Below are 27,059 nucleotides of genomic sequence, written 5' to 3' on the forward strand. Positions count from 1 at the left end.
TGCCTACCCCGCAAGGGAGTACATTAGTACAAGGCGTGAGTGTGTGTGTGTTTTTTTATGTATAAGTGTAGTAGGGGTGAAATTTACTTAGCACCTAGATGATACGAACCAGTTATCATGTTATCTAGCTCAGGGGTAACCGGCTTGACCACTGGTTTTTTTCAGTCAATTTATCTCGCCTAGTCAGCATTATTATTACTCTATAGAAAAATGGCTGTCTAAACGGTGGACTCGATACCAAAAGCAGGGTAAAGTGTGCAAACTGACCTGTCAGTGGCATGTTCATTGACAGTTTTCACAGCGCACCGAGTTTCCGCTTGGCCTTTGACAATGTTCTTTGCAACGCCTTCATACACCTGTAAAACATTTTATTTTATAAAACATAAAAAAAAAAATTCCGTAGCGTTAGTGAATACAAATAAATGTAATTGCGGTCTTTGTAGCTTGGTCTCGTACATAACTGTTTGATGGTTTGTTTTCATGCATATTGTATGCATTTGGCGCCTATAGCGGAAACCATCGAGACACTTTTGATACACAACTTTGAACCCGTAAACATTATTTCTTTACCCAAATTTGATGAGTGTGAAACGTGACTATTACAAATCCAGCAACAACAGTTGAACAGCACGCGAACAGCTTGTTCGCTTCGTTGTTCATATTACATTTTGGTAGTAAGAACAGTACATACCATGCCGAACGAGCCCTGCCCCAGCTCCTTCCCGTACTCGATGTTGGAGCGCGGCACCTCCCACTCGTCCGGCACGTACACCGTGGACACGTACTCCGGGTTCACGCTCGCGAACAGCTTGTTCGCTTCGTTGGGGGTTAAGAATGAGCGGCGAGCGTACCTGCGAGAATGTACATCGGGTTTAATAATGATTGGCTATACAGGATGTTAAAAAAGTGATATAGAATGCCTAAAGAGTGAGGTGACCCTCTGTCATTCTAAGTTTTTTTTCGGATTTGCAACACTCTGTATAAGATATACATACTCTGCATTCAAGAGCCTAATTCGGCTTATTCTGTATTTTTACTTTAGTTCTCTTGCTAATCAAATTATTTCTAATGAGATCCTTCAAAGTAATTTGAACGACTCTTAAGTCTTTGAAAGTAAGAATACGTACCACACTCCGCCGCCCAGTATGAGCAGCATGATGGCGCAGCCGCCCACCACGCCCCACACCCACTCGTAGCCCGAGCCCAGCCCGCGCTCCTGTTGGTAAGCAAAAATACTTTACTGTCGAAACTTATAACAATGTAGTGTGCATATTGCAATAGCTTTTTAATCTTTGCAAGCTATGGGCGTTACAAAAGTGATATTTATCTAAATACCCTTCTAAGGTATACATAACATAGTAAGCGAGACCGTAGGTCCAATTCCTCCAAAATCAATGGTCTAATACATCCATAAAGGGTAGACACTAGACATGTTCCATGCTGCGTGGGCTAATGACATAAGGGCAATTTTGTTACAAGATTATAATTATGTATGAAACTCACAGGAATAAACACGTAGATCTCCGCCGACACGTTCCCGGGCCCGCCTATAGTGACAGGCGTGACCTTGACACTATAGTTCCCGGGGGCCAGGTTGCGTAGAAGGTAGCCGCCGCCGTTGCTCTCGTAGTCATCTGCACTCATGCAGCTGTGCAGGCCCACGTCTGCCGTCTGTGGGTGGGAGTGTTGCTTAGGGTTTTGATAGTCAATGTATCAGAGACGAGAAGAGGATTTTGCATCACTTCGACGCGCGAGAGGTTAAGCTACAAATTACTTTGTTACGTTTAATGCATGCTATTTTTTTATATAATTATGTTGGTTAATTTTAAAAATGTGTTGGTTGGTCGATTTAGATATTAAAATAACACGTTTCTGTGGAATTCTGACGGATTTTATTAATTAGGTATACCTATAATTATTTAATGTCTAAGTAAATAAAGAAGCAGTATAGGTAGGAACATTTGCGGGAACGCCCATACTTTAGCCTAAAACTAAAGTAGTTTAGGTAGCCCGTAGTAGACCTTTAAGATAGTATACAAGTAGAAGGAGAACAAAATCAGGAATAAATAAAATAAATACAATACAACACATAATTAAATACCTCAAAATTTTGCTTTACTCCAAGTGGCTGCTTGGTAGCCTTCGGACCACTTCGGTCCCAGAAACACCGTACAAACCTAGCCACAACTGGCCCGTTACGAACAAAGCAAATATATACAATAATTCAACACTTTTGGGGCGACCGCAACCGTTATCAAAAATAATACATATGTATTAGAATAGGAATAAAAGTACCTATCAGTAACTAGCAAAATCGCTTAAATTTATAGGCATAGTGCAATAACAATCCGTCATTATACAAAATTTATTCGGTTAAACTGCTGGACAGTGCAGTATAATAAACCAGACTGAAAGTAACTACAAGAACCTGACTGGAAACTTGTATAAACAAACGAGATAAAAGCAAAAGACCTAAATCTTAGTACATAAAGCACAACTAAAAATCTTAGTACATAAAGCATAACTAACCGGACTGTTAGCCTCCACCCTGGTATGATGCATGTCGTAAGCCACGACAAAGCCGTTGGGGTCGTCTGGCGGGTCCCACGTCACGTTGACTTCCGCCGCTGGCAGCGTCTTGTTTGAAGATATGATTTCTGCTCGCACGTTCTTTACGACGTCCGCGTTCACTGTGGTGGTAGAATAAGTATTTAGTCAGTGTACATAGGCATAATAAACATAGTATTATAGATACTTGGGCACAATAAACGGTAAGCTAATAGATAAACAGTGGCAGCGCTGTGGCCTTATTGTCTACACTACAGCATATGCTGAGCTGGTGCCTTTTTGACGCTCTGGAAAGCAACCTCGTTATTATTCTTTGTTATGTGTTGTATTGTTTACTATATTTTATGTTATTTCAGTGTGTTTAGTGAAGGTGACGACCGAATGGCGTAGTGGTTAGTGACCTGACTACTGAGCCGATGGTCCCGGGTTCGATTCCCGGCTGGGGCAGATATTTGTTTAAACACAGATATTTGTTCTCGGGTCTTGTATGTGTCCGAAAAATGGCAATAGGCCCGCCCCCTATTACATTGGGACTAACATAACACTCTGGCGAAAAGTGGGTGCAGCAATGCACCTCTGCCTACCCCGCAAGGGAGTACATTAGTACAAGGCGTGAGTGCGTGTTTTTTTTTTTTTTTAGTGAAGGTTTCTTTGTTTTTTAGCTCACACTAATGGCGCAATTATTTTTGAAGCATTCCGACCGCGCCTAATCCCGGTATCACCAAGGGGACCTACAAATCCCTTAAACGCATTATTCACGTGACCGAACCTTCATCGGAAGTGCGGAAGGTGTCGTGCGCGCGCTCGGAGCACCACAGCGTGTCGTACGCCTTGCGCGTCTCGTTGTCCACCTTCTCCCGGCACGCCCACACCGACACCGTGTACCACGTGAAGTGCCGCAGCTTGGGGATGGTCAGGGAGAGGGAAGTGCCGCTCAGCTCGAAGTAGACTGTGCGGACGAAACCTGGGAAGGGAAAAGGTGAAATTAATACTGAGTTTGATAGAGAAGGTGATTCTGGAGGACTGTAAAATTAAATTGTATGTGTTTGGGTTTCGTACCAGTGGTATTGGAAGCCGAAAGGGTCTCAATTCTCAAAGTTCTGTTTTTTACCACAAGACTAAAAAGAAATTCTACATAAACCAAATCTTAATCAAAGATAACACAAATAACTACATACAAACAACGACGCGAGCTCATAACACGCACACTTCACGCGCATCATTACGGTGTCTTCTGTGGAACATCTACGAGAGGAAGGAAGATGTCGCTTCAGAGTATTGTGTTATAGCCAGGCCGTCACCAACTTGGATAAACTCGTTTAATGCGCGTTCCACCAATCACAAATCCGCATTTACGGGGAATTGCGATAAAGTGACATTTATCTACGTCGATAACGGACTCGTGCCGCATGCTTGAAGCCTCACCTCGCTCGTCAGTGACGTTGTTGGACTTCATGTCGGGCACGGGGTTGGTGTAGTTGCTCAGGATGACGAGGCTGCTGTCGATGGCGCGCCGGATGCGGGTCAGCGTGCGGTTGCTGCTCCGGTTGGGGGACTTCTTTATGTACACCTGAGAGGATATGTAAGGTGTAAGATACGGTGCATGATAACGGAGGGGTAGGCAGTGGTATATAGATGTATATTTTGGTTACAATTCTGACTGACACATTTCCTTTACGCACGTAATGTAACGTCGCGACGGATACGGGTACTTTTAAAAAGGGCCTTTTTCGATAAGTCGTTAAATCTTGAATGATAACTTCAATGTAATACTAAAGCTATCAGACCCCTTAGCATGAATTTTCATCGTGAACGTGACGTGAAATTACACGATGAATTTTGTATAGGGAAATTTTAGTTCTGCTACCGACCGCCAGGGGCGCTGTTCATATTTTCATACATAATATCTCGATGAATTCTACTTCACGTTCACGATGAAAAATCATGCTAAGGGGTCTGGTAAAAAATTCGTAAGGTCGCTTTTACGAAGTTACTGCGTAATCTGCGTATCTACTTTTATTTATTGGTGTTAAATCTTTCATAAAAGATACTGTTGGTAAAAATGATCATTATAAATCCATACGTCATTCATCAACGTCAGAGTCGGAGTCAGGACCCTGGTCTACCTTAAAATACTGGAAAAAAACTATGAAAAATCGTCTTTATAGTCAACATAACATAACAAGTCCCGCTCACCTCATTCTGCAATGCGTTTTCAAACAGTATGGAGTCGGCGGCGGCCTCCACCTGCGAGTTGAAGCGGGTGCCGGACGACGACTTGCTCTCGCCGCGGCACGTGCAACTCTCGTCCTTAACGTCTCCGGTAGAAGGTAGGTATTTCTTCTTCTCCATCGACTCGTCCTTGCGAATGGTTATTAGGTTCGCGAAGGCGCTGGCTGTTGAATGAAATAAATAATATATTTAGAGTTACGCAACGTAAGGTAAGTCACTAAGAATCTAGGTACTTATATGCACAAATTTTTTAATATTTTTTTTAGAATACCTTAATTTTGTTAACAATTTGAGTACAACATTCCACTGAATGCTAAGACTTATTATATATATCCTAGTAGGTATTCCCACGGAAAACCCCCTTTAAACGCGCAAAAAGCACGCTCTATGTTCTCTCGCTCGCTATAAAACACTAGCACAAAGATGGCGCCACAACTCATGGTTCCGTTCCGTACTTTTAACATCAACCAATGACAGACTTATTTCTATTTCCGACCTAAGCTCGTCCCAAAAACTAGTTTACTACAAAGATGGTAATACAAATCTAGCTTCCGTTCTTTCATGATATTAAAAAAACCACTCACGGTTCTTGCAGTAGTCCAGTTGCACGATCTGCGGCTGGTTGTAGTCGTTGGCCTGCACCTCCACTCTATACAGTTGGAGGGTTCCGTTGGGCATCGACGGAGGGGACCACTTCACGTATACCGTGTGCGCGTCAAGGTTCTCTACCAGCACGTTCAGCGGTGGGCTGGGTTCTGGAGGTGAAGTGGGTATGATTAATATTTGACAAGCAGTGGGAAGTTGGGTAAGGGGTTGTAAGAGTTGAAATGGAACGAACGAGGGGTTGAAAGTCTTTAACAACCGTTATATCTCAGAAAAGTAATTGTGTTACTTGCTCATAGAAAACTCCACGACTGAGCTGATCTAGAATTCAGATGTTTGCCTTTTAGATATTTATACACAAATAAGATGTAGCTCCAGGCTAAGTAAGAATGCAGTATCACATATCGCTCCAAGAATAAAAGAAGAAAGTTTAACTTACTTCCAGGCAAAGTGGTGAAGTAAATGATCGGGGACTGCGCGCCCCTCTTGTCTTGCAGCGTCGTGTACGTCTTCACATACGCCGCGTATCTCGTGAACGGGATCAGATGCGTCAGCGGACGGAACAACGGCTGAATGTTACTACACGGGTTACTCAACAGACTGGTCTTCGTTTTAGACACATTTGTACTGTTCTGAATCTCGTCGATAGTGACGTCCAATACGTTCCATCTGAAAGGGATAAGTCACGTGAGGTAACAAGAATGGGGCTGATACATCAACTCGAGAAGGCGAGAGATGGTTTGAGCGTGTCGCCGCATTTGGTTTTGAGAGTGCATCTTATTCTCTAAAAGTTATTTAATACGGTCCAACATTGGTTGGATGATGATGAATGTGGAGCGGGCTCGATTCGTCAGAAATTAATTGCAGAAATATAAAATAGCAAATATCTTTAGGCTTATGTAAGCTTTTGAAAGCAGGCAGCTAACACAAAATCCTGACAATAATAATCGACATTATAACATTAATACTTGTATAAGCATAAATAGCAACATAAAGGGCGAACTAAACATAGTGTCATAATAACGCACCTTTTTCTGCATTGCTAACCAAATAAACACAATCAAAGCAAACTAAACCATCTGCCTAACATCCAGCGCCCGCTCCACACCTAAAACAAACGCGCGACACGCAAACAAAAGACAACTTAATCAAATAAAAATCTATACATGAACTTATACTGACGAATCGTAGCACGCGTCCCGGCGTTCGTACTGCGTGATGTTGTACTCCGCCACGATATAGTAAATGGAGTAGCCCAGCAGCTTGCGGATGTCCTCGAGGCAGTACATGTTCCACGTCAGGATGACCGCCGTCCGGTGGAGCAGGGACACTTGGAGGTGCAGGATGTCTTGGAAACCTGGATGGATGGGTATTTTATTTGTTAATGATTGTAACTGCGGAAAGAAGTCGTCTGGTCGCGACGACACCTATACTGTACTTGAGCACTTCCAGGGTATTACTGGGTATACATAGTAGTACATACGTACAACCTCATTCGACTAATAAAACATTAGAAACAAGTCTTTATATCAACCTTATCCGACTAATAAAAACATCAGGTCTAATGAAGTGATCTTCAACCTAGCCATAGAAAACACAGTATACCTCCAGATATGGAGTTTCCCCCACATCCTATCATGACCAGAAAGTGGTCGAGTGTGGTTGCGATGCCACTGCCATAGCATTATCAAAATAATCATCTCTGAAATACGAAATAAATAATGTACAACTTACAAGAAGCCTGATCGCCGTTGTTCTCCGCGGAGACCTCCAGCTCGTCGAACTTGGCCTTCGGTATCCGGGTCATGGTCATCAGCGGCTCGATCAGGTTATAGCAGAGCTTCGGGTTGAAGTGTATGAACAGGTTGCCGTTCATTATCTCTATAGGGCCGTGCTTCGTCCAGTTCCAGAGCAGCTCCAAGTTAGGGTTGTTGAATATGTAGAACGACTGGTTTCTGAAAATATAACACACCATGTATAACTAGTGAAAACTTTGTTAGTTGGACTGAACTGCATATTCAAATGTTTTTTGAACCGCCTGTTTATAATTAATAAATATTATAATTATGTACTTACTTCCCAGTATTATCAGTGTCCTTGCCAACAATGCGTCTGAGGCTTTTGAGGAAGCTCAAGGATACCAGAGAGTGTGATCTGATAACTTTCAGGTACCCCTCGATCTCGCGGATCTCGCCCAGAAAGGTCTCCAGTTCGGCCATGGTGTTTCCTGAAAATAAACAAGAAATTTTAGGTTTGTCTTGTAAGTAGCTTTTGGAGGACAATTAGGAATATTTTCTAATATTTTCAATTACTTGCTGCAAAAACTATCTACCGTGTAAATAAATACTGATATTCTCTACTCTACTTCTTACTCCTCAAATGTCCTTTTAAATTTCTTGAATTATTTGCCTAATATATTATGAATCCCTATGTGGAAGCTTATAAACTTCTGGTGCCGCAATCTACATAAATATAATACTAACCGCCGCTAGCTCTCAAGGTAATAGTGAGTGTGCCCTTGACATGCGTACAGCCGCGGAACTGCTCGGCCGCGTTCAATTAGTCAATAGTGCCACCTCCCCACTTAGACAAACCCACCCATACAGAAGTTACTATCATAAATACTGACCACCACTAGCTCTCAGCGTGATGGTGAGCGTGCCCTTGACATGAGTACAGCCGCGGAACTGCTCGGCCGCGTTCACTGAGTCGATGGTGCCGCCGCCGCACTCGCGCACGCAGCCGCCCGCCGGGCACGACGGTAGAAAAATATGGCATGCAATGGTGGCTGAACTGCTTGGCCGCGTTGACGGAGTCGATGGTGTCGCCTCCCCTCTTAGATAAAACAACCCATACAGAAGTTATTATCATAAATACTGACCGCCACTAGCTCTCAGAGTAATAGTGAGCGTGCCCTTGACATGAGTGCATCCGCGGAACTGCTCGGCCGCGTTGACGGAGTCGATGGTGCCGCCGCCGCACGTAGATAAACAAACCCATACAGCTTCTGCTACACGGGTTCGTTATCGATGTACATGGCTGGTGGAGTAATAGAACTACATAAATACTGACCGCCACTAGCTCTCAGCGTGATAGTGAGCGTGCCCTTGACATGCGTACACCCGCGGAACTACTCGGCCACATTCACTGTATCGATGGTGCCGCCTCCCCACTTAGATAAACAAACCCATGTACGTATGTGGCTACAGGATTAATTTATAAAATACTGACCACCACTAGCCCTCAGTGTGATAGTGAGGGTGCCCTTGACATGCGTACACCCGCGGAATTGCTCGGCCGCGCTGACTGCGCCGATAGTGCCGCCTACCCACTTAGACAAACCAACCTATACACAAGTTACTATCAAAAATACTGACCTCCACTAGCCCTCAACGTGATAGTGAGCGTGCCCTTGACATGCGTGCAGCCGCGGATCTGCTCGGCCGCGTTGACGGAGTCGATGGTACTACCTCCTCGCTTACATTTATATGTATGTATAAAACAAGCCTATATAGAGGTGGTTGGTGGGATAATCCATAAAAATACTAACCGCCACTAGCCCTCAGCGTGATAGTGAGGGTGCCCTTCACATGAGTACATCCTCGGAACTGTTCTGCCGCGTTGACGGAGTCGATGGTGCCGCCTCCCCACTTAGATAAACAAACCCATACAGCTGCTTCTACACGGGTTCGTTATCGATGACCATGACTGGTAGAGTAATAAAATCCACATAAATACTGACCACCGCTAGCCCTCAGCGTGATGGTGAGCGTGCCCTTGACATGCGTACATCCACGGAACTGCTCCGCCGCGTTCACTGAGTCGATGGTGCCGCCTCCCCATAAACCAACCCATAGTGAAGTTACTATCTAAAATACTGACCGCCGCTAGCTCTCAAGGTAATAGTGAGGGTGCCCTTCACATGCGTACAGCCGCGGAACTGTTCTGCCGCGTTGACGGAGTCGATGGTGCCGCCGCCGCACTCGCGCACGCAGCCGCCCGCCGGGCACGGCGAGCAGGTCGAGTTGCGAGCGTCGCCCGCCTGGAATGGTATGGGCTTGTTAATGTTATATAGGTATTATGTAGTAAATAGATACACATTCTTCTTCTTAGTGTGTCGGTGATAAATGCTAGAGTTATAATAGCGTTTGTTAACGTGATAAAAGAGGATTTGTCAGTCAGATAAATGGGCATTCGCTGACTGCCCGGACGTGCCGTAAGGTAAAGCTTATATTATGTTAGTTGGAAGGCCTGTAATGACAGGACGACGAAGTCCAATGTTTTAAGGGTCTCTTAGACAGTTTTGTAGTCCTCCTAAATGGCCCAAATTATTATGCAGTAGTGACAATAATAATGTAGACCCATAATAGTCACTGACTAGCCAACTCTACCAACTATAAGCCCATCACATAGCCTCACCTCCATGTACCCGCTTGGACAGTCATAGATGCAGGTTCCGTTGAAGGTCTTGTAGTTCCGGGGTGGCCGCTTCTTGCCGTCGGGCGGCGGCGCGGCGGGCGGCAGGCTGCGGCACTCCAGCTCTGATATACAGCGACGGAGGAACTGAAATAGACATTAGGTTTATAACAATGAAGAATGAAGTAAAGGTAGCTTTAGAAAAGGTTGACGAGAAGCATCTTTTTTCCAGCTTCCCAACAAGTATACTAGTGTTCCGTGCATCGCGGGTTACAATTGTCGCGCGTCGTTGCCGTAACGCACAGTAGAAGCATAACTTTTCACCAACGCTGTCAATCCACAGTAAAATTAAATATGAGAGCTGCGTGGCCACAGGCACATACAGATACAACCGAGTTAATCTGACCTTCTGGAAATCGTCTATGCCCTGAATCGATATCTGATATCCATTATATGTCTCCACTCACCACATAAGTCCCGGCGGGACACTTGGCCACGCACGTCCGATTCCCTCCGTAGCCGAGCGAGTAGTGCCGGCACACGTGGCACTCGTGCTGCGAGGGCCCGTCGCAGCCGCCCACGCACGCCGCGTGGCAGCACGAGCCGTTGGACATGCACGCGCGGTCGCCGCACGTGCCGGGGCATACTGCGGGAGAGAGAGAGAGGTTAGAGAGAGAGAGGGAGAGAGGTTAGAGAGTTAGGTTGGTGATAGTTATTGGTGAACCAGCAAGAGTTTCTAGTAGGCTGGTCATATCTGCTGAAGAACTCTATGAGGATGGGTGTTGATAAGTCTTCTTAGGCGGCCGTGAATACTAGAATGTGTCCCGTGATGAAAGGATTAGGCAGTCACAAGTGGTCAAAATAGAGGAGGCCATGACTTTACAAACATGTATAATGTTGCCGTCCTTGTATCAGTACAGTCTAGCTAGTGATGATTTGTTTTTGGTGAACTGGTCATATTTGCTCAAAAATTATACATGTATGTGTAATAAAAATATAATATGAAACTATACGGGACAAAATTATTATTTAATTCTACGTTGAATATAGGAGTATTAACGTGAATGTGTATGCGGGAGCACTTACTGTTTGATTAACTGATTATGCATAATAAATGAAGGATTATGATCAATGTCGCATTATAAATTCCATATCAGATTCAGATTTTAAACTGAGTAGGAATTTAATCTATTAAGTGCATTGGCATGTTTATTAACAAATTGCTACTGATTAGATAAGCATCTTTCGTGACTATGACGTATTAAATATCTAATAATATACACTTTGCTAGACTTATGAATGCAATCATGAAAAACGCCCACAAAGCTGATGCTGATGACATGGCTTCGGTAGATGGCACAGCGATACACTGAATTACATTGTCGAATGAATATAATAAATGCCGTTTTAAACTTTTCTACCCCCAAAACGAAAATCGTAACAGCACTGCCACTAAATCCCTTCTTCTAAAATGCCATTATCCCAGTTTATAACTGTTTATACCCGCAGTGCCATCTACCGCCCCCAAAACGTAGACAGTCAAAGTCCAAGTAAACAAAACAAGGTACAATGAGCGCAATTACAAGTAGTTATAAAGTCAGCGCTCACACTTCTGGCAGTGCTTGTCGTCCCAGCAGAGCAGGCGGCCGGCGGCGTCGGCGGGGCAGGCGCGCGGCCCGCGCCGCTCCTCCGTACGCCCGTCGGCTTCGGGGCACAGACCGCAGAGACGCGTGTCGTAGTTGTTCTGGAATTAGAGGACAAATGTTTAGGATAGGGTGAAAACAATCAATCGTGTCATGCAAGGACTACAAACATGTGCTCACGACTGTAATACCCCAAGGGATAATCAGAGGTAGCTTGCAAGCGACCCACCCGCTTTTCGCTGTATTTAGGTGATAAGTAGCGAGCTGTATCGCCGTTTTTAACTTATTAATATTCAGCAGTATTCAGTACATACTAGATAGTATATTTTTAGCAATATTATTATGATAAGCTAGGTAGTTATTTTTAGTTTAATGTGTCATTATAAAATGCAAGGTATCCAGAATGTTATATGTCCATAAGTTAAAGCAAACTCAGTTTAAAATTACGAGCAAAGTTATAGCAGAATTTAATAATCTCATCTAACTCGCACGTTAGGCGCGAGTGTAAAGATAAATTACGTAGTTTATGATCAATAAAAATGATAGCATGTGCAGGTACCTAGTCTATAAGAGGAGGTATTATTGAGTGCTCATTGGACGTAAACAACAACAGATCGAGACAATTAGCCTGCACGCTGCGCGACCGTCTGCTTGTTATTGCCTTTGTCTTTGCCAATGGCAAATTTATATTTCGATATAATGATCGTCTTCGACAAACAAAGGTACGCCCACAGTATGTTGTGTTTTGTAAATAACAAACATGTACCTACATATCTTTAATTGGCAATATCTTAATTAATTCTTTTCAAATTCATGTTGACTTTATTAGGTACGGTCCGCTTCATAAGTAGCTAACTTTTGTACCTCGCCTCACTAAACCGTCAATGATTAAATGAATGAATAGACAGTTTATGAGTTTTTCAAAGTACAAAAGTGTTTAGCTACTTATGAGGCCGACTGTACGCTGTTTGTTGTATAAATGTTGTTTCGTTATTATTACAGCGTATCAGTATTCTTGGATAACAATGCAAATAAATATGGAATAGTAATCTACTTACAATACAAAGTAAGTTTGATTATTCTATTACATCAGGTACCTTTTACTGCCAATACATAGAGGCAGAGGTCTAACCAATTGAACTATGAATAAATACCAAAGATCATTGGCTCGACCGATGTTATCAATCAGGCATGAATTTGACCTTCTTTATGCAGTCAGTGTGTCAATTAGCTATAAAATGTACACAACGAGCACCTACACAGTGAAATAGCTGCGAAATCACAGATCAAAGGTGATGTTGATCGTGACTTCACTGTTTCATAGTCATGTAACAATAACACTCGAAAAACAGCTATGAAAGCTGATGTGTAGATTATTTCTATTAATATATCTAAGGCTGTAATTTCTAGCGAAATTGATCAGTGATAAGAAAATCGGTTATATCTATAAAGACAGACCTTATCGTATTCAACGAGATAGCTATAGACATTTCTATTATACAATAAGGCAGCCGGTGTTTATGGAAACGCGGTCGTTCACAGCGCGCCGCATAATCCATAGCGTTCATTAATGATACGTTTGTTTTGAAGGTGGAATCTGTCTAATTAGCAGAAAACAGCGACGGGCGCGCGCGTTATCACTTACGTTTCACATAATGAGGTACGGTCGAGACGTCACAGTGGCAGCACATGCGGCGCCCGGAACTAATAAGAGTAATAAGTCTAGGCGAGGAGGTCCCACGATTGAGCTTCTATTTCGGTAACCGGCGGCCATGAGAGCCAGCGGGGTACTCTTACATAACATTGTAAAGAGCGTACTTAATCGTTTTTGGACTAATAATAAATAATGCTGGTTAATTGTTACACACAATGAGCTCGCATCCGCAAATTATATTATTCATTATGTTTCATTCAGTATTTTCTTTCTAGGTGGTCAGTCCAGGCTGGTCTTACGCTTCATCACAGTTATAAGAGACAACAGGAATGATGAAGCGTAGGACCAGCCAGCCAGCAGGTGGACTGACTTCCTAAGTCAGCTGGTAGTTGTTAGATAAGCCAGAGCATAGTGTTGAGGCTCCTACGGAGAGGTTTATCTAGCATATATAATATTATGACGATTACGGGCTGATGAAGTCTACACTACACCTATTCTTTTTTTCTCTTTATTTTATGTCATTTTCCACCTCAAAGGTGCCTCCTTCAGTCTATCGACTGATTACTACCTTGGACTATCTCTATCCATTTACTTCCATATGTTTTATATCGTCGTTCCATCGGGGTTGTCCACGAGGACGTGTCTCGCCTACATTATACCTATGATGATAATGATGATATGTCTACACGCTGGCTAGTGTCTCCTGCTCACCCTGATGATGTTGTTGTCGACGCCGTTGGCCACGATGCGCGACCAGTCGATGGTGTTGGTGTAGCACAGCTTGTCGTTCCTCTCTACACGCACATACAATGATGATGATGATGATGTGTCTACACGCTGGCTACTGTCTCCTGCTCACCCTGATGATGTTGTTGCCGACGCCGTTGGCCACGATGCGCGACCAGTCGATGGTGTTGGTGTAGCACAGCTTATCGTTCCTCTCTATACGCACATACAATGATGATGATGATATGTCTACACGCTGGCTAGTGTCTCCTGCTCACCCTGATGATGTTGTTGTCGACGCCGTTGGCCACGATGCGCGACCAGTCGATGGTGTTGGTGTAGCACAGCTTGTCGTTCCTCTCTACACGCACATACAATGATGATGATGATGATGTGTCCACACGCTGGCTACTGTCTCCTGCTCACCCTGATGATGTTGTTGTCGACGCCGTTGGCCACGTTGCGCGACCAGTCGATGGTGTTGGTGTAGCACAGCTTATCGTTCCTCTCTATACGCACATACAATGATGATGATGATATGTCTACACGCTGGCTAGTTTCTCCTGCTCACCCTGATGATGTTGTTGTCGACGCCGTTGGCCACGATGCGCGACCAGTCGATGGTGTTGGTGTAGCACAGCTTGTCGTTCCTCTCTATGCGCACGGAGCCGCGCTCTATGCGCGACAGCGAGTGTAGGCCGAGCACCTGGAATAGAACACATTGTTTTATAATTTAAGATTATTTGTACACATCTTCTGAAAATAATTATTACCATAGTTTTATCCTCTAGGTCGAATCATAGAGTTAAAGATACCTTTTAGCGAAGGAAAAGGATGGTTTGGCTTGTAGGCTGAGCTTTTAGCGACGCTATTTAAAGTAATTATTAAACAGATTGGAACGAGACCCGTGCCCCAGCAGTGGGGACATGATGTGTCGTGATGAATTCTCAGGTGAACAGATTATGTCCACCTGAGCCATAGAAAATTAAATGATAAAACAATAATAAATTACCAGATTATCGAAATCTAACAGGTGCATTTCGACATTAGTAAACAATAATAAAAAAAACGTATATAAGTAAACCCATAATTTTCTGTACAATAACAATATTAACAATGGATACAATAATAGTAGCTACAAATTGAATGTACCTATATTCCAACGTTCCCCGGCAGACATTTACCACGTAGGTTGAGGATTAATAACACGTTTGCAGCCCCAGACATTCCAAGGCCTCGGCTAAAGTAGGTCACTCAGTCTGACTTTAGCCCTTTCAAGCGGATCTTTCTCAACACAAGAGAAAATGCTACGTACAGTCCATACAATAAGATGCACTATGAGAAGTATGTTACACTGCGCTGTATCAAACATAAACAATCTGGGCCCGTATTAATGAACTCCCTTACGGGGTACGCATTTATTTACTCTCGAGTCTTTTGATATGCCCGAAATATCGAAATAAGCCCATCCTGAATTATGTATATTGGGAATCACTTAACAAATACTCTTAAATGCTATGGAACATAGTACTTACCTATGTCTCTAATGAGAAGCTTTGTATTTATGAAAATAAATATAAGTGAACTTTACAAAATTGCGAAAGATCAAATTATCCAGGATATAGGTATTTAAGAGTACGAAATAGGTACCGTGCTATGTTTTTACGCTTAGCGAGGTCGCCGGTGCACTAAAAGTGACATTACAGTGCAGCTGTGCGGGCCTCGGCACCGATTCTGAGGGCTGAAGTGAACATCAAACGCTTGCTTGTTACGAGCGTGCAATTAGCGTGCTACTTCGCTACGCTGAGCACCATGCCACTCGTGTTTATGGCTGACGAATAAGGTCGGACAATTAAATTTCGTTATTGATAAAGCGTAGGTCACCCTTTAGGAGGTAGCAGTTGAATGAGGAAATCCATGGAGTCGTTTGTTCTCCGCTGTTAAAGACTAATTATGTTTCTAGTGACTTGCTAATAGAACATCGGTGGACTACTAATAGGTAAAAATAATTAACTACATAATTATGTGTACTTACGTTCAAGTTTTCGTTGTCATAGATGACGAGCGCATAGTCCCTGAAGAGCGAAATGCCTCGAATCACAGACAGATTCGGGAACAGATCCCCCAGTGACCGGAGCCCCTTCAGTCTGAAAAGGACCACGAGACAATATTAAAATCATTATTGTGTAACAGGGTAGTATCCTAAAACTAATCTGAATGAATTGAAGTGGTCATCAATTCACGGCAACGTCAAATAACTTGGAAGTTATAAATATTTTCATGAAGATTATCACTACTATTAATACTATGGGTGACTAGCTATTAAGCCCCACAAGCTCACGCCAGAAAATCAGTAGACGACCTATACTTATGACTTGCTAGAGAGCCCCCGGAGATCCGAGGTTTTTTAACAAGACATAGTAGACTGTTTCATCTTCCTCCATGCACCATGCAACTTCTGCAAAGAGGATTGCTGGAGATTTCTCACTCACCTATAGATCTTGATGAAGCCGGTGACCTCTCTGAGCTCGGGGAAGGAGAGGTTCGCGAAGGAGGTCTCGTTGGCGCGCTCCAGCAGAACAATGCTGAGCTGCCCCTCGATCACGGAGCAGCCTCGCAGCTTCAGCAGCGACTCCACGTCGCCGCGCACGTCCATGGAGGGGCATACTTTGTAGCCTGGAAAGAGGGTGAAAGTCAGGAAATGGCTGCATTGGATCAGTGTGTCTATCACGGGGTAACGTTGTCCGCTTGTAGGATACTATACTACACAAACATACGGAAAAAGAACAGCGCCCACACTTGTCATACAAATTGCTATCGAATTACGCTAGCGATTTGAGTTGACAGCACTCGTGATCGAGACCCTGCTGCTGTATTTAAGCGTTACCGAAACGATATTGAATTCGCAACGCATTGTTGCTAGTAAACTAGTTTCTCCATTAAATTCTGACGTATAGTTATCGGTGTACTACAAATTCACTGTCGTTTTGATAACGCTCACTTGGCATGAATACGGTACCAGTGTAGAGGAAATGGAAGAGCTTATCCGGGAATTGATTGGTGTCATATCTTGGCCTTCCCCAGCATAGTTTACCATAGGTAACCTACGGAGGGAGGCTCTCCGCGTGTTCACTACATATACAGGCCTGTACGACGAGTCGTATACGGCATATGGTTTTAAAATCAGGACGTCCTGGATTTCTCCATGGTTCATATAATTATTCAAAGTCACAAAATTTGCATGAATAGCGCTATAATATACATACGTAACCAACTTCGTCTCAAAAACAATACGGATGGCTCGGGGGTATCGTACGGAAATTAGGAGATTGCGCAGGCTGCCATTGAGTAAACCAGAAGGCACGTGTATCGACTAATCACTAACAATAACACAGTCAACGCGTGTTTACTTTGTTACAAGGTAATGATACTGTTGGATAAGAAAGATTATAGTTTAATGGATAACGATAACCATTGTGTGACTCGGCGTAATTGCAACGAAATTGATGATTACATGAAATCCTGATCTACGTTATTTACTAAATTAGAATGTCGATAGATACTTCTAAGAATAGCAAGAATGCCGCTATTCTCTTCGTTGCCAAGGTCTGTGATAAACTGCGCAGTTAGAGTGTCCATATAAAATAAAATGATTAGAGATTGTTAAGGCATCACGGTATATTAATTGATAATTAATTGGCATCCTACGGACAATTGATCGTGGAGTCGACACGGGGTGTTGTTTGTGCGGCCGCGGCGGACTCTCCATCACACGCCGCGGGTGGCGAGGGCCCGTGTTGACAACTAATATTGTTTTATTGCGTGACTCATGCTCTTTTCATTAATTAAGAACTTGTTTATTTAGTTAGATGGAGACAGCGAATACTTTTCGCATACAATTTTAGATAACAGCCGCTAATGGGCTTTGCCTACGAGTGATACTTTGGTAGGTATAATAATGATGAAAAGCTTGCGTAATTTCTTTGTTTTGATGACGACTCATGCTCTACAATTTCTATGAGCAATTCAATCATATTATTGCTATAACACAATGTAGCTGAACATTGTGTTTGTACTACTAAATCATTCAAACACGCTCCCAGCCTTATCATCCTGAGTAAGCACAATATGTAAATTGTTTCATGTATAAACAGTAATTTTACGACTGAAAATGCGGCAGAAGGCGAACTTCGGTAACTGCGTAGTTTCTTGTGTCTTCAGATTGGTCGGTAGGTCGAGAGGCGAGATGAAGGCGCGCATGTGCAAAACAAGAGCGGAAGAAAACTCAAGATGGCGACCGTCGCAGCGTAAACAAACCCGCGAGCACAAGCGGGCCGGGAGCGGCGTGGCGGCAACGTGGGTGGACCTTAAAAATATCTGAAGCTTCAGGCGCAACATGACGCGCCGTGTCGTACGACAAAATGCCCATTATCGACAGATAGATTAGAGGTTGATGGCTAGAATCATGACGTAACAGCGATGGTGTAACAGCAAAGGCTGGTGGACTGAGTCACGGTATTTACTTCTATTTGCAGAGCGTTTAAATGCATCGCTCGGGCACACGGTGACGGTGGCGCAGTAGTAAACAAGTGCAGGCGGGCGCAGCGCGCGGCTGAGTGAGCGGCGGCGGCGGGTGCATTGCATTGCATACGATGCAAATGAACTCCGTCGCATAGCGCCAGCCCGCCCCCCGCGCCCCGCCCGCACCCCCCACGCTGCACTATACTCGTCCGCTCAGACTAGCGGCGGTTATTTATAGACTATGGAATGTTATTATTGTAGAGCTTGTACTACAGAGCTGGGACGAGTTTCCGTTCACGATACTATCGACGTTACGCTCCATTGATTTTTATTGGCATCATTTTAATTAACTAAGGAACAAGAAGGTAGGCTTCCAGTACAAGAACTAAAATTCTACAAGCACAATTGTTAATTAAAATTCTTGAAATCACAAGACGACACTAGCTTATATTGCGGAAACAAGCGGAATGTGTTTGTCTCAATTCAAATTCAAGTAAGATCAAAAGATGTTCTGTAGGTGGTCATGGTAATGAAGCATCGGCATGTTGTAAATAGCATCTTCTTGAATTGTACTAAAGGAAAGAGCCTTCTCAAGTAACAGAGTAGTGATGTAACGAATATTCGCATTCGCATTCGCATTCGCGAATATTCGCATGTTTTTGGATATTCGCATTCGCATTCGCATTCGCAAAATTTTATGCGAATGTATTGCGAATATCAGTACTTATTAAAAAAAACTTTTGGTAAATAATGGTAGATTAGGTTAGGTTAACAAAATCTTAATCCATTTGTCTATGAATGACCTTTTTATTACAATTTACCCTCTTAATCTCATTTCCAGTCTTAATTTATCATTTGGTATTATTTATTTCCTTTGGGAAATGAAACTTTAGATATTGTAGTTAATTTCATATAGTTTCATAAGACCTAAACATTAATAAACTTTTTAAACAAACAAAAGGCGTATTTTGACAGTATGCAGGGTTATTTGCAAGTAGACCTGATCATTTCAGGAAGTGATAGAGGAAGACATTTCCAGTCGATTGAACCCATAATCCGAAACTTAACCATTTTTAAGATATTTAATATTAAAGTTTTTATTTTTTTTTTGTCTAAATGTTATGCTTAAAACTGAAAATAAATAAAAGTAGCCATACTTAATAAACTTATTAAAATTATAAAATTGGCATTATTTGACTTAAATTAGACACAATACCTCAAAATTGTTAAACAGTTAAAAAAATACTCAAAATGTAAAAACAAATAAGACATTTCAAATAATTCACATGACAATTTTTCGTGCACTTCAGCTTAAAAACATTGTCAATTTATAAGCTTTCAAATAAGATATTTCAATATCAAATCGATTGAGACATCACTAAGATATGACAATGTGTTGTTAAACTGAAGTGCACAAAAAAAGTCATATGATATTGTTTTTTAATTTAACGTTTTGAATATTTTTTTAAAATGTTTGACTATTTTGAGGTATTGTGTCTAATTTAAGTCAAATAATGCACATTGGATTATTTTAATTAGTTTATTAAGGTGTTATGCAGAACAACCAAAAAGTTATTAAAATATAGCTAGTTTAAAAAAAAATCTGTTCAAAGCTTAAAATTATGGCACAAAAAATAATGTTAGAAATGGTAAAATTTCGGATAATGCATTATATTATAGGGTTCAATCGACTGGAAATGTCTTCCTCTATCACCTTTTGAAAGGATCAGGTCTACTTACCAATAACCCTGTAGTGTCAGAGCAAGGGAGTCATAGATTTAAATACGTAAATGTTTCGTGTAAGTCGTCCTCAGAAACCGCACACAGTTGCAATGTGTCGTAACAGTTACGGAGCTAACTAAAGTGTGACTACTTTAAAAAAAAACTGCGACTAGTATTGGCTAGTCTGATTCGGAATGCGCCTTGAATGGAACGTACTTCGTTCAGTACGAGACTGCCACCAAACCATACAAATGACGCCAAATTTTAACACAAACTGAATATTCGCATTCGCATTCGCATTCGCGAATGTCGATATCAGATATTCGCATTCGCATTCGCATTCGCGAATGTCCAAAAACACACATTCGTTACATCACTATAACAGAGGTCTTATATTTTGTCACCGACACAATAAGAATATTTACGTCCCCAGCTCATCATGATCTTCATAATACTAATATATGAAAAGTTACTTCCATTTCAATTTATTTAAAACGCTAAGTATTGGTTTAAGTAAAAGCGCGCTCATCCATATTTAACATTACAAATCAACATGGAAACGCTATCAACATCGATATCAGAAAGCCATCACTAGAAGGACGCCAAGCTCTCAACTGATAAATATTGAACGACGGACGCCGCCCCGCCCCGCCCCCCTCACTTCATCCCTTCGCTTACTACGCCGTTTCTACTACAACCTGCCGCCCCCCCGCCCCGCGACCTCTGTAACAAGAACCGGCGCGAAACACGCCAGACGAACGCTCAATGACAACGTAATCCATCACCGGGTTTAAACAACAATCTACCACCGCGTCAACATTACTGCCGAGCCATCTACAGCTAAATTGTGATCCATTCATAAAAACCGTCCGCGATAATTCTGTTCTCTATTAATGTTTTGCTCAACAGCTTTTACGTTTTACGATAAGATTGTGCGTTGCGTGGCGCTATAGTAATTGAAGATCTCGTTAGATAGTAAATGAAGAAAAACATAATGTTTCGTAAGTAACTCACAGAAATTTATTTTTAAAACTAAAATTTATTTCAGTATTTCAGAAATTCAATTCATTTCTTATTATGAAGAGTTCAGTTCAGACACATTGCATACAGCTAATATTAATATTTATTTCGAAGCAAAGTTCTCACGAAAATAATAATTTTAAATGAATAAGAGTTAGCTTCTACTTCTATCTAACCCTTTCAATAAGTTAAAGGTGCAAAACAAACTGTGGACCGATTGAAAGATCCCTGTCAATCGTTTCACATTGTAAGTACTTATTACATAAATGAACTTAATCATTACATTAGAGTTCAATTATCTTTGAAACAAACATCAAGTCAGAACACAGGTAGGTATATTTTTACTCCTCGATTTTCCTGTTTACTATTTCGTGAGCTGGAAGCGTGTGCGTCACCTCGCCTCATCAGATTTGACAAGCATCTGTATGCATTCATTGTATTTAAACTAAGTTTGTCATTATGAATACAGTGAAAATGATTGTCCGGTGCAAGTCACCGAATATTGTATATACTATTGTATGCATTGGCATGTAAATACCTAAATATAAACAATATCAATGGGTGGTCATAATAACAACTCATAAATCATCCGATGGTGATGAGTTTTAGAGTGTAGACTGTGAATTAGCACAGATGAACCTCCCTTCGACGCAATGAATACCAACAAGAGAGTGAGTGTCGACAGTAGCTAGGCTAGAGGAGTATGATAGAAACATCGATTTGAGGCCCTCCTGGCGAGATGCGTACTAGGACTAGCTATCGGAACATCTTGGCTGAACCCCCCTACACTCAAAGAAAATATATTTCAGCTTGAATGGCTACAGCAATGTATACTTTCTTCATTATCTGTACCTATCATGCATTAATGCATAAAAAATGGATATGCGAGCTATGTCGCATATCCATTTTTTATGCATTAATGCTGGGCATTCTCTATGTGAGTCAGTGGTGGGTTGCCATGTAGTCGAAATATTCGCAATGCAAGACAAATTATTGTGTACAGACAAAATAGATAGCAAATAAGATACATGCAATGACACAGGCCAGGGAGCCCTATTCTGCCCGCTCCCGCTATGCGGGCGGCGGCTCAGATCCTCTATTTCCGAAGCAGCCAGTGACTCACTGCACTTTCACTGCAACAGCGCGGCTCTAATGTCTACTGATAATTGCCGTCACTCAACTAGATTTAGATACACAGGCTTAATAGTTTCGCAGCCCACGGGTTTTTGTTAGGGTTGCAACGTAGTTATTACGATTAACTGTGATTGCGACGTGATATTGCGCTGTTTTAGTAACTACATAAAATTATTTTGCAATCACGGGACACCGTATTAACTACCGATACTCTGTCAAACGTGAAGATTATTTGGAAAACCCTCCAGTATTGTTAGGAGATTATGTTACAATTTACAATTACCGGGTGTGTTTTAACACGGTAACATAAGAAATTATAGTGAAATCTGCTAAGGCTGAATGCGTCAACTTATAGTGGGATCCCTATAGGTATGTACCTATATGTGATTTTTGTTAGAGGTAAATCGATGCATGATTGCATCCACATTGCATCCCTAGTTTTGGCCGAGGTTGCAAATGCGACCCGGCCGCTGCGCCGCCGTCGCCGCCGTGCCCTCAATGCAGGACTGATATCAACACTTAGCTATTCTTGTTTATTGTGTCATTTAACCCTAGCTAGAAATTGTTACAGTTATTAATATGACTCTATTATGGTATTGTCCTTTTCTTACACATGTAGCGTAATATTGTAACGTTATCTAGCGATGTAAATGATGTATTACATCAGGTAGATATTTATAGCGATTCGTTTGCATTCGTTACAGTGTTTTTTTTGGTAAATCTGTGGCCCCTATCTTGTTCATAATAATTACAAAGGCTATGGTTTACTCACCACACTTATGCCCAGTACATTTATACTTATATAAATACGTTAAAAGTCGCGTTAAGTATCGCCGCCGCCGTTTTGGGATGAGTACAGGCACTTCTTAGGGAATTAACAATGTGCAGGTTTCCTCACGACTCCGCATGTACCTATTCCTTCACTGTATTGATAATAAATAGGATTTTAATGAACAGAAATCACGGACGTCATACTTAATGGGAAGTATGCGGTGCCGGAACTAGATCTCTCCGAGTTCCCCACTTAATCTAGTCACGCGATCAAACCCAAGACGCTTAATTGAATCCGGAATCGTACAATAATCGTGCCATTGCATCGTGATTACATTAATAGAGTAGAGTAGAGATGAATAGAGAACTAGAGTAGGCAAGAACTGTGTTCGATTATAAGCTCTGAATTTCTTAAGCAATCGTTAAACATAATGTTCAATAAAAGTTTTTCCAAAATAAGTGGCATAATAATATGTAGGTAATAAATAAAGTTCAATATGTGGTAAGGATCAAATTCACGAAGCCATGTTCGGTTAAAGTTTGTAATAATATAATTTCAACTAGTTTCGATCTATTATTTCATTTCCATCCTTGTCTTAAATAAAAAGTGCAATATTTAGCAAAAGCCGGGTTGAATCTCGGAGTGTCCGCGCGAAGGCCGGGCGTCGCGGCGCTGATTTATGTTTCCGGCCTCTGAATGAAGATATCAATGGTCGCCCGCCTCACATGGTGTCGTGACGACTCCCGTACTGTTGTTGTTCATTCACACCGCCTATTACCGACCAACGCGAATGACTAACTGCATGGGAAGTGCGAGTTTTTAGTTGGTTCGAGCAGTGGCGAGTAAACGCGAATTTGTATGGCGCGGGAGATTCGCCACTTGAAAAACTTACACTTGGCTCTCTGAGCCCGCTGCCCGCGCATCCGTTTGCAGTTTTGCACCCGCCCAATTGCGGGCGAACACTTATTTGGAATTGTTGTTTGGAAATCCACTTAAAACTTGCGAAAGTTTGGCAAGACATTATGTTCAATGAATGGACCATTTAAAAAGTATGTTTGATTAACCGGTCCGTTTATTAGGTGATACTTGATCATTTTTAAAATGTGACCACAACATTAAATTGTAAATTAAGAGTTAAAATCTCTGTCAAACCGAGCTGAATATTTAAACGACCGCAGAGCACAATAACAATTTAATTATGGTGAAGATAACACGTGGCAATGGCAGCTTGTTGTTTTCCCGCTCATAATGTCGTGTGTGATGTGATGAAAGATCGTTGCCAACGATGTTTCTAAATTATAACTTATAGGAAAGGAATATTTCAGTGCTGATGCCGATTCTTGAATGTTAGAATTTTAAATCTTACATATAATGTATAAGTTAGGTAAGAACTTCAACTTAGTATTAAAAAGTAAGGTGTTAAGTTTGCCTGTCCCTGTGTACACCTATAACACCGCATCTGTCCGCACCGCAACACCGGATCTTGATTTTGCATATCACAAAAAGCCAGCATACGCCGGAAGTAGAGCAACAAGAATTAGGCACTCTTTGGGGAATTCGGAATTACAAAGGCACTTAATTACATATTACAATTCAAAAAGGATATCAAATAGTAAACGAATACATAAATATGCAAAATCATGGCAGGTGCGGTGTTATAGGAACGAGTAACGTTACACATAATGTTAGAGATCCGAGCGAGAATGTTGATCGTCGTTAGAAAATGTTGTTTATCAACTGTCCAACATAACAAGAAGCGTGTGATGGACGGAAACACGGGCCGCTCCCGCCCAACCAGTTCCGTTTGTTTTAATTAACGAACACGAGAACCATAATGCGTGTGATGTGTTTAGAACACGAAGGTTACACGGTGCTTGGAGGGCCTTGCTTGAGTTACAACAGGGAGTGGGCCTCGCGATAGATATGTGGAGCAAAGCTAGTTGCGCAACGCCACGATAACAAATGAGACGCGGCCGGTGTGTCGCGGCACTAATCGATGGAAAGGCTGCCGGCCACTAGGTACAGTGGAAGAAACCCGCAAATTGAAAACTGCACTCAAATTCTACCTTTAGTAATCGTAACAACAGCATAAGTCAGAATTGTTGACGGACCTCACTGTACTAGCATTTTGAATGTTGTTCACTGGCAACAATAGTACGATTTATGGCGATGATGCAATGGTAAGGTACATTACGATTACAAGTGACAATAATTAAACATAATGAATAGCCAACTTGCTTCAGAATTTTGTTTTGTTTTGTACTGGTCAAGTCATCATGACGAAGTCTAAGATGAAGATTATGGACATCATCATATATTTAGTAGAGTACGAACCAACTAAAAGTCTAGTGGTCAATAACTTTTGTGATAGCTCTTACTAAATTTATTTACTTAAAATTTGTTACTCAATATTTTCAGAGGATTTCCGCTAATACTTAGTTATTGGTTATTTTTGCTTTATTACACAATTCAAAAAACTCCATCTGTTGTTCCAAGGCATTTTAATACCACAACAATACTTACTAGCGTAGATACAGTGGCGGGTTTACGATGTATTACTGTATCCGTTTAAAATTGTTTTGATTATTGAGCGTCGATAAGAAGCTCGTAAAAAAATATTTATGACTACAAGAAGTTAGGTACGTCCGGTTTTACTTATCATATTTCGTAATGAGGAAACGTTGTGAATAAACCCGGCGAACTATAAATGTAAATAAATAAATACATACGCGTATGTGGTATTTGTGTTTGATGCGGATAGTTCTGTGGATATTATTGGATTTTTAGATAAATCTATTAATTTAAATGCAGTGTAATTCTAACACATCATCATATTATTATTATTTTCTTACAGCTTACACTTATTTATATTATCGTATATTTTATACAATTTTGTGCTGTCAGCCTACAATAGACATAAAGTTACGTAGTGACATATTATCTCAGTGTTGCACTTGAATTAACGTACAGTTCTCCCATATTAACAATGCGCATGCAAATCTTCGCAAACTGTCGTATTCCCGGAAACACCCGAATCATTGAATCATAAGAGCCACTTGCATTTTTATCCTTGTTCGAAAGAAATAGTAGTCAATATCATGTGACACATAATCGAAAACAATTTGGGCGGTCGGTGGCTGTCACCGATCAGTCAAGGGTCTCAAGGTCAAGATCAGTATTACTTTTGTGGAATTATAAAGAGCTGCAATTACACATCGTTCTTGTTATTTTTTTCAAATGTGAATTTAATTTCAACTTTTATTAATTTTTGACGATGCCTTATTATGAGGCACATTTAAGAATAAAATATACGTCACATTGATAGACTTCACTTTGCCAATAAAGCCACACCGAAAAGACCAAGTTTGTAATTGTAATATTATTGTGAATGATCAGCGCTGTAAATACTTTTGAACTGAGATTTTAATGTAAACATTTTTATTAATGTGAAATAATCAGTGCTGTAAATACTTTTGAACTGAGATTTAAAATTTTTAATATAAACCTGTGTTTGAAATCCATGTCTCCTTATAATATAAACCTTGTGTTATTCAAACCTTCTTTCATCCATCTTTACATCAGCTTCAGTAAGACACTTGAAAAGTACCTACTGCAACATTTTCGAAGTAAATTTTAATATTATGGAATATTATGAATTATCGAATCAAATTTCTTTACTGATAAATCAATTATCTATTTTAGCACCAATTACATAATTCTACTAAAATTTCATGAAGAAAATGCACTTAACCACTCTAAATACATAATAGTTTTCTAACGCTCGGGAATACGACCGTTGCCGAACAATGACGAAGATTCCTATGTGCATTATCAATTTTGGGGAACTGTACATCGTGTTAATTCTTGCACTATAATAGTACTGGACATTTGCAATCTGATAATAATGGAACATGGCAGACTTGTTACCGAGGGAGCAAACAATTTGGAATAGCGACATCGAGGGCCGGTTCTAACGATAAACTAACAACAACACGCATCCTTGAGAGCTCAACAAGCTCCTCGGATTGGGGAATCTTCCTAGGATCGG

The 27,059-nt window shown here is 41.4% G+C and overlaps 1 protein-coding gene and 1 long non-coding RNA gene across 7 annotated transcripts in view; one reads left to right on the top strand and one right to left on the bottom strand.

The window, feature by feature from the left end:
- The window catches only part of LOC105397590 (insulin receptor), a 52,887-nt gene that overhangs the window by 7,623 nt on the left and 18,205 nt on the right, over positions 1 to 27,059 (bottom strand). For 4 of the 6 annotated variants that reach the window (XM_048633556.1, XM_048633557.1, XM_048633555.1 and 1 more), the window contains exons 3-22: positions 16,335 to 16,518; positions 15,878 to 15,989; positions 14,414 to 14,548; positions 11,428 to 11,563; positions 10,287 to 10,465; positions 9,823 to 9,966; positions 9,286 to 9,445; positions 7,480 to 7,630; positions 7,138 to 7,358; positions 6,586 to 6,760; positions 5,843 to 6,072; positions 5,385 to 5,555; positions 4,765 to 4,964; positions 3,994 to 4,138; positions 3,338 to 3,532; positions 2,530 to 2,690; positions 1,504 to 1,671; positions 1,128 to 1,216; positions 692 to 851; positions 268 to 356 (exon numbers count right to left, since the gene is read on the bottom strand). In XM_048633556.1, coding sequence (XP_048489513.1) covers positions 268 to 356; positions 692 to 851; positions 1,128 to 1,216; positions 1,504 to 1,671; positions 2,530 to 2,690; positions 3,338 to 3,532; positions 3,994 to 4,138; positions 4,765 to 4,964; positions 5,385 to 5,555; positions 5,843 to 6,072; positions 6,586 to 6,760; positions 7,138 to 7,358; positions 7,480 to 7,630; positions 9,286 to 9,445; positions 9,823 to 9,966; positions 10,287 to 10,465; positions 11,428 to 11,563; positions 14,414 to 14,548; positions 15,878 to 15,989; positions 16,335 to 16,518 — 3,205 coding nt within the window. Of the gene's footprint in view, positions 1 to 267; positions 357 to 691; positions 852 to 1,127; positions 1,217 to 1,503; positions 1,672 to 2,529; positions 2,691 to 3,337; positions 3,533 to 3,993; positions 4,139 to 4,764; positions 4,965 to 5,384; positions 5,556 to 5,842; positions 6,073 to 6,585; positions 6,761 to 7,137; positions 7,359 to 7,479; positions 7,631 to 9,285; positions 9,446 to 9,822; positions 9,967 to 10,286; positions 10,466 to 11,402; positions 11,564 to 13,827; positions 14,296 to 14,413; positions 14,549 to 15,877; positions 15,990 to 16,334; positions 16,519 to 27,059 lie in introns of those variants that run through there. The other 2 variants (XM_048633559.1, XM_048633561.1) reach the window with 2 other exon arrangements.
- LOC125491475 lies at positions 11,629 to 26,204 on the top strand. The gene is made up of 3 exons (XR_007268331.1): positions 11,629 to 11,646; positions 11,727 to 11,728; positions 25,982 to 26,204. It is a non-coding gene; the product is annotated as an uncharacterized LOC125491475 (long non-coding RNA).

This window comes from Plutella xylostella, chromosome 5 (genome assembly GCF_932276165.1).
Source record: "Plutella xylostella chromosome 5, ilPluXylo3.1, whole genome shotgun sequence".
NCBI lineage: Eukaryota > Metazoa > Arthropoda > Insecta > Lepidoptera > Plutellidae > Plutella > Plutella xylostella.